We start from the raw sequence: 16690 nt of genomic DNA on the forward strand, positions 1-16690 counted from the left end.
AATGTGTGCTTTGTGAACTTTAAATTGCTATAGAACTCTCAGATATTCTTATCTTCAACATCTCCACTTATAAAAGTGTGTCCTACAAAAGGATCTTTCCCAAATTAAAGTATAAAGAACATTCTAAATTTCTTTGTGTTGATCTATAAAATAACCATCAGAGAATTTAAATCCCATCACCAAACCTTCCATTTAGACCTACTCACTATTAGAAGGGGAAAGGGTCCAAAAAAAGTATTAGCCTAGATAGAAGACTAGGGAGGCAGCATGACATAGCAAATAGAGAACTGATCTTATCACCAGGAGGACACAGAGAGGTTCAAGTCCCAGCTCTGACACATTGTGCCTGTGACATCCTGAGAAAATTGTTGGACTTTTCAGTGCCTCCAAGAAAGACTGTAAATTACAGCAGCTGTTGCTAATCTGTATTAGTTGGGGAAGCTTCACCATGAACCTTCCCATATCAATGAAATGATAGGCCTGGACCAAGATAAATAGATTCACTGTTACATGAGCACACATACAACTGTATGTGAATGGCATCAGCTAGACATGTCCCCTCTATTGGACATGTCCCTTCTCTGGTCTCTTAGAATTGTCTCTGTAGTTTGGAGAAAATACCTTTAGATGGCATTCAATCACTCTATCAACAAGGATTTTTTTCCTTTTTTTATTTTAATAAATATTTTTACTTAAAGTTTTGATTTCCAAATTCTATCCTTCTCTCCCTCCCTCCCACCCTGAAGGAGTAAGTAATTAGATATAGGTTATACATTTATGATTATTTAAAATATTTCCATTTCATTAAAAAATAAATTTTTGTGGGGCAGTGAGGGTTAAGTGACTTGCCCAGGGTCACATAGCTAGTAAGTGTCAAGTGTCTGATGCCAAATTTGAACTCAGGTCCTCCTGAATCCAGGGCTAGTACTTTATCCACTGTGCCACCTAGTTGCCCTTTTTTCCCAAATTTTTTTTATATTAGTCATTTTCTATAAGAAGACTAGAATAAAAGAAAAAATGAAAGAAAGTGAAAATAACATGCTTCAATCTGTGTTCAATCAATATTAGTTCTTTCTTTAGAGGTGGACAGTATGTTTCATCATTAGGCCTTTGAGATTATCTTGGATCACTGTAGTGCTGAAAATAGTTGTCATTTACAATTCTTCATCATACAATGTTGCTATCATGGTGCATAACATCTGGTTGTGCTTACTTCACTATACATCAGTTTATAAAAGTCTTTCTAGGTCTTTCTAAAATCATCCTGCTTGTCATTTCTTATAGCACATTACAATCATATACCACAGCTTGTTTAGCAATTCCACAATTGATGAGCATTCCTTTGGTTTCCAATTCTTAGCCATCACAAAAAGAATTACTACAAATATTTTTGCACAAATAGGTCATTTTCTCTTTTTTGGATATCTTTGGGATATAAACCTGGCAAGGGTATTGCTGAATCAAAGGATTTGCACAGTTTTATAGCCCTTATGGTTGGATCAGTTCACAACTCAAGGACAGTGGATTAGTGTTCAAGTTTTCCCATGTCCCCTCCAACATCCAACATTTTCCTTTTCTGTTATATTAGCTACTCTAATAGGTGTGAGGTGGTACTTCAGAGTTGTTTTAATTTGCATTTCTCTGATCAAGTGATTTAGAGCAATTTTTCATATGACTATAAATAGCTTTGATTTCTTCATCTAAAAACTGCTTGTTCATATCCTTTGACCATTTGACAATTGGGGAATGACTTGTATTTTTATAAATTTGACTCAGTTCTCTATATATTTGGGAAATGAGACTTTTTATCAGATATACTTGTTGCAAAAATTATTTCCCAGTTTTCTGCTTTTCTTATAATTTTGGTTGTATTGATTTTGTTTGTACAAAATCTTTTTAATTTTATATAATCAAAATTATCTATTTTACATTTTGTAATGCTCTCTATGTCTTCTTTGGTGCTAAATTCTTCCCCGTCCATAAATCTGACAAATAAACTATTCCATGATCTCTTACTTTGCTTATCAAGGATTTGTAATTGTCAGGGGAAATTGCCCTGATATTCTAGAAGCAGAAGGTAAAATAGAAATTGAAAGAATTCACCAATCTCCTCCTGAAAGAGATCCCAAAATGAAAATTCCCAGGAATATCATAACCAAATTCCAGAGCTCTCAGGTCAAGGAGAAAATGTTGCAAGCAACCAGAAAGAAAAATTCAAGTACTGTGGAGCCATAGTCAGGATAGCACAAGATCTAGAAGCTTCTACATTAAAGGATCAGAGGGCATGGAATATGATATTCCAGAGGGCAAAGGAATTGGGATTACAACCAAAAATCACCTACCCAGAAAAACTGAGTATAATCTTTCAGGGGGAAAATGGGACTTCAATGAAAAAGAAGACTTTCGGGTATTTGTGATGAAAAGATCTGAACTGAATGGAAAAATTTGACTTTCAAATACAAAACGCTAGAGAAGCATAAAAAGGTAAACAGGAAAAAATTAAGAGGGAAGAATTTATTAAGTGTTTATTATGTGCCAAGTACTTTATCTTATCTTTGGTAGCTAAAATCTGAAGACTTTTAGTCAGTATAATAATCATTTAAACTCACAATACTTTAAGGGTTCTTTTTGGGCAAATTCCTCATAAAAATGCTGTGAGGTTGGTAATTATCCCTATTTTGCAAACAAGAAGACAAAGGTTCAAAGAAGTCTAAGTGACTTGCTTGGCAGTCACTTTCTGGTAAGTTAAGTGAATAGCAGAGCTATATTGAAAATTACATGCCACCTTTTCTAAAATAAAGCTATATGACATATAACTAATTCCTAGGAAGAACAAGGAAAGAGACAGACCACTTGAAACTAATTGAAACAATTACAAAAATTAGTGATCAATGAGGGAGCAATAATTTCCTAGGTTTTCACTGAACGCAAACCCCTTGATGTTCTCTCAGGCTTAGTATAAGTATTTTTTTTTGTGGGACAATGAGGGTTAAGTGACTTTCCCAGGGTCACACAGTTAGTAAGTTTCAAGTGTCTGGGGCCAGATTTGAACTCAGATCCTCCTGAGTCTAGGGCTGGTGTTTATCCACTGTTCCACCTAGCTTCCCCCAAGTATAAATATTTCTTCAGAGGCTCTCTATTTCTACCTTATTCAGGAGCAAGTTGTACATTCAGTTCTCTCTCCCTAACTGCAATTGTACATCCTTTGTCCTGAGAAGACTCCCTACATATAGCAGGGAGTAAGGAGAGAGGGCAAAGGAAAGGAAACCTCTTGTCTCCCCTGTTATTATTAGATCTTGCTTTTGTTGTCTCATGCCTGCCTGTGTTTATTCCTGCTAACTATCTAGACTCTCAGATTCTGGACCCTGCCTGGCTACCTACACTTATGCTACCCATTTGATTTTTCCTGCCCTGCCTGACTTTCTTGGATTCAACCTTTTATCTGCCTGTACGTAAGGTAACTTTCCAGATCTTTTCTGCCCTGTCTACTTGTTTGGAACTCATGCTCTTTTGGCTGTACCTTTCTGCCAAATCCCTCTTCCCTGACCATGTTCCCAGCCCTTGTCTCTTCTACTTAGTCCTGCCCCCACTTATGCTCCCTCACCAGGCAATTTAAACTAGAATTTCTGGTGGTCAGAAGTCTTCCTGGAGCACCTCAAAGGTCTCTTCTAGCATTGGGTCTATGTGCTGTGATTTTTTTTCTACCTACTACACTGGTCCTTGGATGTGACCAGGTTTCTGAAGGTCACAGCCTACTCTGGTAATGTTAGCTTTCCTAGTTACTAAACAAAAACCAAGAAAAACATTTAAATATAAAAAACTAACAAGTATATGGGGCCCTCAGTTTATAGAGGTCTGTCCCCACCTTCCCAGAGGTGTTGGTTGTCCTTGGTCTTCCCTCACCAGCTGATGCTAAGAATAAAAGTTGGCATCAAGAAGATGATAGCATTACCTATGCCTTTGTTACCATCGTATTTCCTGTTCCATGAAGGGGTATCTGGTTAGGAAGTAGAAATTCAATTTGATGTGTTTCACATGGGGTGTCCCTTGTGACTCTTTTTCTCCCTTCTCTGTCTATATTTGAGTTGTTTAATAATTCTCTCCTCCATGCACTAACTTGTGCTTCCACTGAAGCTACTAAGCAAATTCGTTGAGTGTTAGTAAAGCTTTCTTTGTTTGGGTAAAAACTTTTGTTATTGTACTTCATGACCAAACCATGCTTATGTTTATAAAACATGGTTTGGACAGTTAAACAATTTTCTCTATAGCAGCCTATGAGTTACATTACCAGAGTCCTTCATGTTGAACTTTACAAGAAGTAGATGTTTATATGTAACCTGTATCAGATTGCTTGCTATCTTGGGGAGGGGGGAAGGGAGGGGAGGGAGAAAAATTTGAAACTAGAAATCTTATAAAAACAAATGTTGAAAACTATCTCTACATGTAACTGGAAAATAATAAAATACTGTTAGAAAAAAGAAATAAAAAAGAAGTAGATGTTTAACATTCCTTTAAAATGAGGTTTCATCTTGTGAACATGTAGTGGGGAATGTAATATTAGGTATTAATATTACAGTTAGGTATGTAATATTTCAGTAATGTTCCATTTATTAAAATTTGGGACATTGTTTTAATCCAGACAATCTCCGAGTTCCAGAAGGAGATAGAGCTACTTCAGACACAGAAGATAGATGTGGAGAAACATGTCCAGTCACAAAAACGAGAAATGAGAGGTAATGACAACACAAGTCACTTAGTTTGTTGGCATGGAAGTTAGTTTACCATGGAGTTATGGAAGTGGGATACTTTACCAGCATCTGGCCATGTTATTCTTCAGTGGATAGTTTACCTGTATGAGGCTAGAGAACTAGTACCTAAAAGGATAGAAGAGAATAGCATGTCTAAATTCCAAAAGACTCATGATGGAAAATACTCTCCATGTCCAGGAAAAGAACTATGGAGTGTGAATGCAGATTTGATTTTTTTTGTTTGTTTTTTGGGGGATTTTTTGGTTTTTGTTTTTTTCTTTCTTATGGTTTTTTCCCTTTTGTTCTGATTCTTCTTTTACAACATGACTAATGTGGGTATATGTTTAACACGATTGTACATGTATAACCTATATTAGATTGCTTGCTGTCTTGGGGAGGGGGAGGGAAGAATGTTCTAAATAAAAATTTGTAACTCAAAATCTTACAGAAATGAATGTTGAAAACTGTCTCTACATGTAATTGGAATAAAAACAAAATACTATTAAGATGAAAAAAGAATAGCACATCTAACAAAATAATAGTCATCATCACTAGAATTTATATAGCACGTTAAGGTTTGCAAAGCTCTTTACAAATATTATGTATTTTAGCCTCACAACCGCTCTGGGAGGTAAGTGTTATTATTATCACCATTTTCCCAACAAGGAAACTAAGGCAGACAGAAGTTAAATGACTGGCCTAATCACACAGCTAGTCAAATATCTGAGGCTAGAACTGAACTCAGGTCTTCTTGACTCCAGGCCTAGCACTCAATCCACTGTGTCACACCCACCTGTTTATACTTTGATTTTACTTTCAGAAAAAATGTCTGAAATTACCAAGCAACTTCTTGAAAGCTATGACATTGAAGATGTAAGAAGCAGGTAAACACCACTTTACATTTTAAAGACATTTAAAAATGGGAAAAGAACAAAATGTAAGGGGGGAAGTCATTGATTTCCCTTTCTGTGCTATTTTCCAGACTTTCTGTGGAAGATTTGGAACATTTAAATGAAGATGGAGAACTTTGGTTTGCATATGAAGGTCTAAAGAAGGCAACAAGGTCAGGAAAACCAATTAGATTTTCCTCTTCCTTCTTTCTCTTCCCTCTTTTCTCCTTTTCTTTCTCCTCTATCTCTTCCTCCTTTCCTCTCCCTCCTTCTTTTCCCCTTCCTACTTTCTTTTCTTCTGCTTCTGTGCTTTATTCTTCCTCCTCTTATCCTCCCTCTACTTCTTCCTCTTTCTCTTTTTCTTCTTCCTCTTCTTTCTTTTACTCTTCTTCCTCCTACACTCATACTCTCTCTTCCTCTTCTCCCTTATCTTCCTTGCACTGCAGGAAGTAGAAATCTTATATGTAAACAGGAGGTTTAAAATGTAGTCTTCAATATCTATTACAGGATTTCAAAAATCTAATTTCATGAGGCAGCTAGGTGGCACATTGGGAAAAGCACTGGACCCTGGAATCAGGAGAACCTGAGTTTAAATACAGCTTCAGACAATCAACCCCAATTGCCTCATCAAAAAAAAAAAAAAAAGAATCTGAATGTTCTTTAGTGTGAACATTCCCTCCACTGATAGAGATAGCCAACTCTTCTCTCTATGTGTTAGTAGACATTCTTCCAAAGTTTCTGTTGTCAAACATAGTATTTAACACCCCAAAAAATGCTTACAAATTATATTGTAATTGTAATTATTTCATTTCATCTAGAATACTTTCCCTGAAAATCTAGTAATGTGGGTACTTGATCATGTTGTTGTTTTTTTAATGGGATAAGAAGTTCATTAATGGGCAAATATAATTTATAGAGTAGATGATTCTTAAGAATGCATAAACTGGAGAGCTATGCTATATTTTTTGACCAAGGAAATCTGGGGAATTTGCTGCAACTTTTCCAGAATTATAAAGTTAATGTAAAATTATTTTTTAAGAAGTCTTTGTAATTGACATTTCTAAATTATTTTTAATCACTATATTGACTGTCCAAATCATTGTGATGAAATTAATGACTTTTACCACTTATTACAAAATTTCTTATTGTATTTGCATGCTACCAGAAATGTACATTTCTATATATTTGTGGTTTGTTGTTGGTGGTGGGTTTTGTTTTGTTTTGGTTTGGTTTTTTGCAGGGCAAAGAGGGTTAAGTGACTTGCCCAGGGTCAAACAGCTAGTAACTGCCAAGTGTCTGAGAATGGATTTGAATTCAGGTCCTCCTGGATCCAGGGCTGGCGTTTTATCCACTGTGGCACCCAGCTGCCCCATTTCTATATATTTGTGATGGGGAATTTGTGGTACAAACATGATGCTAAAAATGCTTTAGTCATGGTTAGAAAGATTTAAAACCATATCATAAACTGAGATCATGTTCCACTATAGTTCCTCATTGTGGTTAAGAGGCAACCCTGAATATAGGAAAGTTATGCCAATGGAATGCAAGCTCTGAGGAGTCCTGTCAAACTGGAAAGGTCTTGAATATAGTTCACTCTTCTATTTCATCGAGAATTTATTAAGTAACTATTATATGCCTTATACTTAGGATACAAAGACAAAAGCGAAACTGTTCCTGCCCTCAGGGAGCTTACATTCACTGTCCTCTACCTCTGATTGGAGAGTGGGGCCATGAGCCCAAAAACTCCATTTGAGGAGAGAGCCCAGCTCAGACATCTCCTTGTTCCTTGAGACTTCTCTACTAAATTCTCCACCATTGGGTACCTCTTCCCATCCCCCATTAGATTATAAACTCCTTGAGGACAGGAAGCATTTTTCTTTTTTCATATTTGTATCCCCATTGCTTAGCCACAATCTGGTACATAGTAGATACATAATAAATGTTTATTGGCTTGATTTGGGGGGGGTGGGAACTTTTAATCTTTTTTTTTTCCATTTTACAAGTATTTATTTATCCTTCCCACCTCCCTTGCCCAAATTGAAAAAAACAAAACCCTGGTGACAAATATGCCTAGTCAAGGAAAACAAATTCCCATGTTGTGCAAGGTGCTTACATCCTATAGGAGAAAAACAACATGGATTCAGATTGATCGATCCAAAGTAAATACAAAGTAATATCAGTGGGGAGGGCAGCAACAGCTGTGTGGATGAGCACAACCCTTATGAAGGGTAGCATGTTGATTGAATATTGAAGGAAACTAAGTCTTAGAAAAGGTGGAGGTGAGGAGGGTGTGCATTACAGGCATGGGAGACAGTCTATACAAAGGCAAAGTCAGAGGACCTGGGTTCAAATCCTGTTTCTGAAGCTTACTATCTGTGTAGCTCTGAGCAAGTAATTTACCTTCTTTGTGCCTGAGTTTCCTCAACTGTAAATGGAATGAAGTTGATAGTTTGAAGGTACTTTCCATCTCTAAATCTATCATCTTATGATCCTTTAAGGAGTAGCTGCTGTTTGTTTAATGATCCTTTCATTTTCCCAGAGAAGGATAAAGCACATTCCATTTTATGAAGTTTTCCCTGATCATCTGATAATTCATTTTCTTTGGCCCTTATATAGCATTTTGTTTTGCACCTCAATTCAAACATTTATTAAGCTCCTTACCTGAGAGGAAAGTGGAAAAAAGCACTGGATTTAGAATCAAAGGACCCAGGTTCAAATCCAGCCTCAGGCCTTTACTACCAATGTAATCTGGGGCAAATTAGTAAATCTCCTTAAGCCTCAGTTTCCTAAAATGTAAAATGAGAGGGTTGGACTAGAGGTCCTCTGAGGTTCTTTCCAGCTCTAGCTCTGTGGTCCTGGGGTCTCAGTTAATAGAGACTCATCACCCAAACGGTGATAATTTTCTTGCCTCATCAACTCATGAAAACTTGTCTAATAAGATCTAGGGAACTTCTCATTTGCCCTTAGGGAACTTTGCTCACCCACAAAGACCACAAGATCCTTAAAGGATTAAACTAAGTTCCCTGTAACCCTATAATTAATGATTCTTAGCCTGCTGCTGGAGAATGCCAGATAATGCCCCTAAATCCATGTGCTCTGAGGCATGAACCTAGCTGTGGCCTTTGATTCTTGCTTGGGGAAACCACATAATCTGAGTTTCTATTATTAGTAGTAATAATGAAAGGTAGTATGGTCTAGTGGATAGAGAGCCAGCCTCCAGGTCATGAAAGGTCTGGGTTAAAGTCCTTCCTCTAAGACTACAGGTTACAGAAAGAATTGGTGGAGGGAGTTTCCTCATCTGGGAAATCCCTACACTAGTCCCTAAACACTATTAATTAAAGCCTATAGAGTTGTTTTTTAAATTTATAAAGTACTTTTAATTTATTTCTTTACACATATACTTTACATTCAATCCTCACAACCTCCTTCTGGGGTAGCTAGTACAAGTTTCAAATGTCATTTTAAATGTCATTAAGTTGTGATTCCATCTATATGAGCATTCCCAGTGTGGGAAAACTCTTTTTAGCAAATTGGACCAAACCTGTCCACGTGCACAGTGTCAGAGGCAAGATTTGAAGGCAGAGTTCCTTGATTACAAGTACAGCACTCTATCCATTATACAACACTGTCTCTCCATTGTCATGTTTACAAATTAGAGGAGAAGCAACTTACCTAGTATCACACAGCTAGTTAGTGGTATAGCTGAAATCCGAACTCAGGTCTCTTGACAATGAATCTAGCGTTCCTTACATTATGCTCCTTACAATGTCGGCTTAATATGATGCCTAACAGAGAAAAGGCATGAACATTGAAGACTAAAGAATGTACTACCCCTTTCCAACCTATCCTCTAACTAAAGTGATATTCCTAAAGTGCACGCGCGCGCACACACACACACACACACACACACACACACACACCTGCCTAGCCATGTCATTGCCCTGAGCAAAAAACTGCATTGCCTTCTTAATTGGTTCTATGATAAAATACAAGTTCCTCTGATGGGCATTGAAATACCTCACTTTCTTATGCTAGCCTTCTACCTTTCCAACTTCATTATCCTACTCATAATGTACTCTGGGTTCCAGTTAACTTAGCCTTTTTGCTATTCATCACCTACGCATAATATTCTCTCTCCCATCTCTGTAGTTTTGAACAGGCTACTCCCCCATGCCACTCCCTCCTCACTGTTGACTTTTAGAATTTCGCATTTTTCTTCAGAATTCATCTTGTGTTCCCTCTTTCATGATGCTTCTATGATCTCCTGTATCTCCCTATCTATAGATTCTTCCTCCCCCTGAAATTACCTTTCATTTATAGGCTGCTTCCCTAAATAGATGGCATTTGTTGATGACTACATTGGGACAGTTTCATTTTTGTCTTCAGAACCCCAGAATCTACCAAGCTGGCACACAGTAGATACTTGAATATTTGCTCCTTTCTTTGACAGAGTGTTGGAGAGTCATTTCCAGTCTCAGAAGGAGAACTATGAAAAGGAGATTGAAGCATTGAACTTTAAAGTAGAACACCTTAGTCAAGAAATCAACCATTTACAAAAATTGTTTAGGGAAGAAAATGACATCAATGACAGTATCCGTCATGAAGTTACCAGACTGACATCTGAAAACATGGTATAGTACTGGTCATTCATGCCATCATTTCTTCCTGTTCTATGGTAGGATTAAATAGTCTCTTGGTGTTGGGTTTATAGAATGGTGCTATAATATGTCAATGAAAAAGGGTAATTAATAGGCCTATAGGAACAATTGTACCTTAGAGGTTGGGGGGAAAAGACTATGGTCCAAGCTGGGATTTCAAATGGTAACCAGAATTCCATGCTGGGTTAAAGCCAGTGTTCATGTTTGAGTGACAAAAATATACAATCTCTAGGGAACAGTCACAAAATGGACATCAGAGCAGTTGTCAGAGATGGTTAAGACAGCGCAGAGGTAATTAGATAATGCTAAGACATCAGCAAATTGCAGATTGTCTCATGCAAATTCTCTGCCTCAGACAGTGTTCTTTGATAGTGTTGTGCTACTGGCCATGATCCCTACTTGTTCAGCTACATTAATGTCATTGTAGCCCCAGACACTCAGAAAAAAAGCACTTGACATAAATTACCTTTTGGAAGAAACTAAATAATTGGGTCACAAAAAGTAATTAACCTTTGGTTGGTGAGTACTTCAATTCTGAGAGAATGTATTTTTACATCACCTTATTCCACTGCAAAAAAAAAAAATATGTGGGGGGAACAAAGTATATAATGATTTCTTCTTTCAATTGTTTAACACTAGTCATTACCCCCACAAAAACTGACAAAATATCAGGAAGATAAACAGAATGGAATATAGCAGTGAAATGAGGGGAAAAATGATTTTAGTAGGTAGTGTCTAATGCAACAACATGTCCTAAGGTTGCACAAATTATTCTGAGGTGAATGTTTTAAAGGCAAAGCACATATGGCAATCGGAGGATAGATATTTGAAGAGTAGAAATTTAGTGATATGTAAGGGTTCTAGGTTTGGCATATATGGATGACAATGCTGTCTTATATGTACAATAATAATACATACTCATATAACCCTTTAGAGTTTGCAAAGCACTTTCCTTCCAATTTCCCTCTGGCACGGGCAATGCAGCCATCATTATCTTCATTTTTACAGATTACAAAAGTGAGTCTGGGGCAGCTAGATGGCACAGTGGATAGAGCACCGGCCCTGGAGTCAGGAGTACCTGAGTTCAAATCCGGCCTCAGACACTTAACACTTACTAGCTGTGTGACCATAGGCAAGTCACTTAACCCCAATTGCCTCACTAAAAAAAAAAAAAAAAAAAAAAAAAAAAAAAAAAAGTGAGTCTGAGAGAGATTAAATGATATGTCTATAGTCAGAGCTACTAAGTGGTGAAAGCTGAAATACTATGTAGCATTACTTTCCTGATTTTTACAAATTAGGGAACTCAAACTGAGTGGTTAGATAACTTGTCCACAGTGAAACCTGTAATACATTGCAAGTCTTCTAATTCTGGTGTGTGCGTGTGTGCGTATGCGTGTGTGTGTGCATATGTGTGTGTGTGCATATGTGTATGTGTATCTTAGAGCAATATCCACTTCAAGTGACTCATAGGATATGGAAAGTTCTCTCAGAGGGGAAGTGAATGCTTCAAAAGATGAGGTGATTCATAGTGAAAAGAGGAGGATATGAAGACAGATGCTTTGGGAGATAGAGTATGCCCAGGAATAAAGATGGGGTGTATGTGTGTGTGTGTGTGTGTGTGTTATATGAGAGAATGGAATTGTTCCCGAGTCTGCAGTGCAAACTTCCTCCGAAGAGGAAGGTGTCTCTAGGATACGGATGCTTGGGTGACACAGTCGAGTGAAGCAATGACCTCCCCAGAGGATGAGATTTCAGAAAAGAAAATGCTAAGCATGTCTCTTTTGTTCATCCTTTAAATGTCCTTATCCAGATTTACTTTTCAATGCCTCGAAACCCTTTATATTCAAAGTTGAATTTGGTAATCCATGCTTTCATCATTTTGTCTACAGCTTTATTTGGTATACTCTGTACACAAGAGCAGCACCCTTTCTTCTCAAGTTATCTTTGGTTCCTTACATGATTACATACATACACAGTATGTATTCCGTTGCTTATATAATGCTTATAGTGAATGAATGTACCTGAAAGAAAAGATGATTTGGGAATGTTGTTGGAAGTGAGCCCATCCCTCTCTCACAGCTATCTCTCTAACCCACTGTAATCTCTACCTCACTGTGGATGTCTATAAGCAGGAAGCTGGGGATGAAGCCAATGGCCTTGAGCAATCAGGAGGTGGAAGCTGCAGGGGCTATTAATCAGTAAACATTTATTAAGTACCTGCTCTGTGTCAGGCACTGTGCTAAGTGCTAGGGTTACAAAAAGAGGCAAAAAGACTACTACTCTGTGTCTATCAGCTGACACTCACAAGATAGATGACTATTCCTAGACAAAGAAGTATTACTATAGGAGTTAGGACTGTCTTGTCAGAGGAGAAAAATACCTTATTTGAAGTATTGGTGTAGCAGGGTGAAGGGGCATTCTACAAAAATTTGAACAACAAACTATCCCAGGAGTAGGAATTTTGGTTGAGAAAGAAAAGGTTGGGGCAGCTAGATGGCACAGTGGATAGAGCACTGGCCCTGGATTCAGGAGTACCTGAGTTCAAATCCGGCCTCAGACACTTAACACATACTAGCTGTGTGACCCTGGGCAAGTCACTTAACCCCAATTGCCTCACTAAAAAAAAGAAAAAAAAGAAAAAGAAAAGGTTGTGTCATTAGCATTGTGGGTGTATATGATTTCCAAGATAACCTAAGTGACCCCAAGTGGGCTCTTTTTCAGGGTGATGTCCCCTGAGGGAGAATATATTGCATACAGATTCCTGTTCATGCACATAGCCTCGACTAGATGACCTCCAGGAATCTCTCCAACTCCCTGAACATGTGATTCTGTATAAAATGTGTCCTAGGCACAAGACTGAATTGCTCAATTTGCACAGGTGATTGTGCCAAGACCCAAATACCTGTTCACACAAATAATTTACAAAGCAAGGCTTGAGCAGGAAGGCTGCCCAATAGTGTGTATGGTGTCGATGCATATATTGGCAATAGGCCAAAGGAGAGAAAATTTTTCTCTTATCTTATTTTGGCAGGAAGTTTTTATGTATGGAAGTCCCCCGAATTGTAGGTGTGGATGGTAGTAGTGCAGCACTCTTCCTTGCCAGGTGTAGGACTGCCTTCATGGCTAAAGAAGGATTTTCAAAACAGAAAACAACATCTGACTCTAGGACCTCCACCTTATGGCAATAATGGGTTCAGAAGATGGTTGTAGGAAATCTTAAGCTCTTGAGGGAAGGAACTGTGTCGTTTTAAAAAAATTGATGAAAGCACAATACCTTGAATGTAGTAGATACTGTCTAACCAAACTAGACTACTCTGACCTCTGAATATGCACTGTATTCTCCAGCCTTTGTGCCTTTATTCAGGCTGTGCCCTATGTCTAGGACATTCTCCTTAAAGCTTCCTCCAGAAAGCTTCCCCTGACCTTCCATCTGGTTTTGGGGGGTTTTTTTCCTTTCTTTTTTTTGGTGGGGCAATGGGGGGTTAAGTGACTTGCCCAGGGTCACACTGCTAGTGAGTGTCAAGTGTCTGAGGCCGGATTTGAACTCAGGTACTCCTACATCCAGCGCCAGTGCTCTATCCACTGCGCCACCTAGCTGCCCCCCCCATTTGGTTTTTTGTTTTTGTTTTTGTTTTTTTTTAGGCAATGGGGGTTAAGTGACTTGCCCAGGGTCACACAGCTATTAAGTGTCAAGTGTCTGAGGCCGGATTTGAACTCAGGTACTCCTGAATCCAGGGCCGGTGCTTTAACCACTTCGCCATCTAGCTGCCCCTCCCATTTGGTTTTTAAGATGGATTTCATTGATGAATTTCTAGGGAACTTCATAAACTAGTCCTTGTACTTTTGGGGTGATGGGAAAGAGAGGAGGGTACCTCTGTTTTATTTCCTCAATTTACGATGCTTCTCATTCCTAATAAAGCATCATTATTTTAATCTTTACCCCTTGAACACCATATGGGGAAAAAATCCCATAAGTACCTTTTCCCTTGGTATGTAAATTTTCTACCTCCAGTCTTGGCTTCCTTCCTTCCATGGACATATGTGGGGCATAGTACATCAAATAAACCATCACGGGTGTGATGGAGATGAAAATAAATGAGAACTGCTACCATGTAACGCATTATTATTATTTCCTATGGCTTTTTTTCAATAGTCATGGGCAGAGTGGGAATGTACATGACTGGCCAAATGAAATAATTTCATTAAGTTGAATAAAGAATTGAAATTCTCTTGAATTTTCTTCCAGAATAACAGGTATTTATTTATGCTTTTACTGCCTAATTAATTGTGTCTGCTATTCTAATGCTCCTTCCCTATCCTTCTCTGAAGATGATTCCAGACTTTAAACAGCAGATTTCAGAACTTGAGAAGCAAAAACAGGATCTTGAAATCCGTCTCACTGAACAGACTGAAAAAATGAGAGGTAACTTTGTTGCTACGTAATTAAAAAAGAAATATAGTGTTCTACCATGGTGAAATGACTTGGGGTAGGGGAGAGATGTACCTAACTTGAAACCAAAGAAAAGCAAAGGGAAACAAAGATTGATGTGTATGCAGTAGTATAGCGCATTCTAAAAGAAAGAAAAATTTTCAGAGTTCAAAATTATGGCTCCCACTAGGCACTATGAAAATTGTGACTCTGAATGTCAAAGCTTTTAATCCTCTGAAAAACACTGTAAAGAAATTACAGTTTTATTTATTTGCTATATAGCAACTAAACTAGAAAAACTTCTTTTGCCCTGTATCCCATGCAACCCTTTCAGAAAAAATCATTTGGACACTGCAAAGTTACATATAAAGAAGTCTTTCTTCACAAAATAAAAATATATTGGAAAATGTCCAGTAGCAATACATCACACTTCATGATTGTAACATGTTTTGTGGTTGTCCTCTCATTTGATCCTTAACAATCATCCTGTGAAGTATGTCATCCTAGTTTATTACTCCTATTTTGTATATAAACTTTTATATATAAACTGAGGATAATAGATATTAGGTGCCTTGTTTAGTAGCAGGCTTGGTCTTCTGACCCCCTCCCACCCCAAGTCCATTGATCTTTTCAGCACATCAAGCTGTCTCACTGCTGATGTGCATAAAAGTATGATGCCTTGCACATTGTAATCCAACAAAATTGGATCCCAGCCCCCTGAACATGTACAGTATTCTTTAGCCGCCGTCCCCTATGTCTAAGATTCTCTCCCAGAAGCTTCCTCCAGAAAGCTTTCCCTAATACTTAATCTGGTTCTCAAAATGGAGTTCTGAAGAACTTCATAGACTAGTTCCCATGCTTTTGGGGTGCTGGAAAAGAGGGGAGGGTGCCTCTACCTTACTTCCTCAATTTAAGATGCTTCTCATTCCTAGTAGAGCACTTATTTCAATCCCTTCTCCTTGAACACCACATGAGAACAACCTTATTAGTCCCTTTTCCCCTGACATATTAATTTTCTCACCCCAGCTCTGGCCTCCTCCCTCCCATGGAGAGATGTGAGGCACAGTAAATCAAAGAAGCCATCAAGGAGGTGACAGAGATGAACAGAATTTGAGAACTGGTACCCTATAGTGCATTATTATTTCCTGGGGCTCTAGGTTGAATTGTTCTCTCAGAATTTATAATCTAAAGCTAAGGTGATACAGACACAGGACAGAAAGAGGGCATTGGCCTTTCTCATAAAGGAAATACAGCTCAGTCTACGTTGACAATGTCATCTAAGTATATGTATATATCCATACATGTATGTGTTGGACAGACACTGCAAATGACCAATGAATTGGGCCCAAATTGAACAGAAGGAAGAGAGTGGAATGCATTGCTTTTGGAAAACTGCAGTGTTTTTTTAATGACCCTAAACTTGTCCTTGAAACTGAGGTCCATCTTCTAAATACCAGTTTTCTACCAGTGGTGTTATATGGCTGCATGTAATGAAACACTAGTTTCCAAAGCATTGAAAATTAAAGGAGGAGCAGCTAGGTGGCACAATGGATAAAGCACTGACCCTGGATTCAGAAGGCCCTGAGTTCAAATCCAGCTTCAGACACTTGACACTTACTAGCTGTGTCACTAGCAAGTCACTTAACCCTCATTGCCCTGCAAAAAAAAAAAAATTAAAGGGAAATTATAAAAACGCAAGAGTTCTTTTTTTTGGGGGGGGTAGATATAGGTGAGTGAAGAACCAGGGCAAAGGAGGGGCTAGGAACATAGTAGACAATTCCATTTCTTTAAAAAAAATTATAAAGCAGGTGCAAGGCAATGGGTGAGGTGTCAGAGATACAAAGAATTTTTGAAAACTAGCATTTCCTCTCCTCAATGGGTTTAAAATATAATAGATTAGGCACACAGCAAACACTCAAATATTTATTAATAAAATTGAATTGCATTAATTATACAGATGAGGAA

At 38.0% G+C, this 16690-nt stretch overlaps 1 protein-coding gene across 1 annotated transcript in view; it reads left to right on the forward strand.

Moving 5' to 3' along the window:
- Window positions 1–16690, forward strand: part of MYO5C (myosin VC) — a 139451-nt gene that overhangs the window by 93823 nt on the left and 28938 nt on the right. The window contains exons 26-30 of the mRNA XM_043981982.1: window positions 4640–4733; window positions 5569–5632; window positions 5731–5811; window positions 10089–10269; window positions 14626–14719. Coding sequence (XP_043837917.1) covers window positions 4640–4733; window positions 5569–5632; window positions 5731–5811; window positions 10089–10269; window positions 14626–14719 — 514 coding nt within the window. The remainder of the gene's footprint in view (window positions 1–4639; window positions 4734–5568; window positions 5633–5730; window positions 5812–10088; window positions 10270–14625; window positions 14720–16690) is intronic.

This window comes from Dromiciops gliroides, chromosome 2, assembly GCF_019393635.1.
Source record: "Dromiciops gliroides isolate mDroGli1 chromosome 2, mDroGli1.pri, whole genome shotgun sequence".
In the NCBI taxonomy this organism is placed as follows: domain Eukaryota; kingdom Metazoa; phylum Chordata; class Mammalia; order Microbiotheria; family Microbiotheriidae; genus Dromiciops; species Dromiciops gliroides.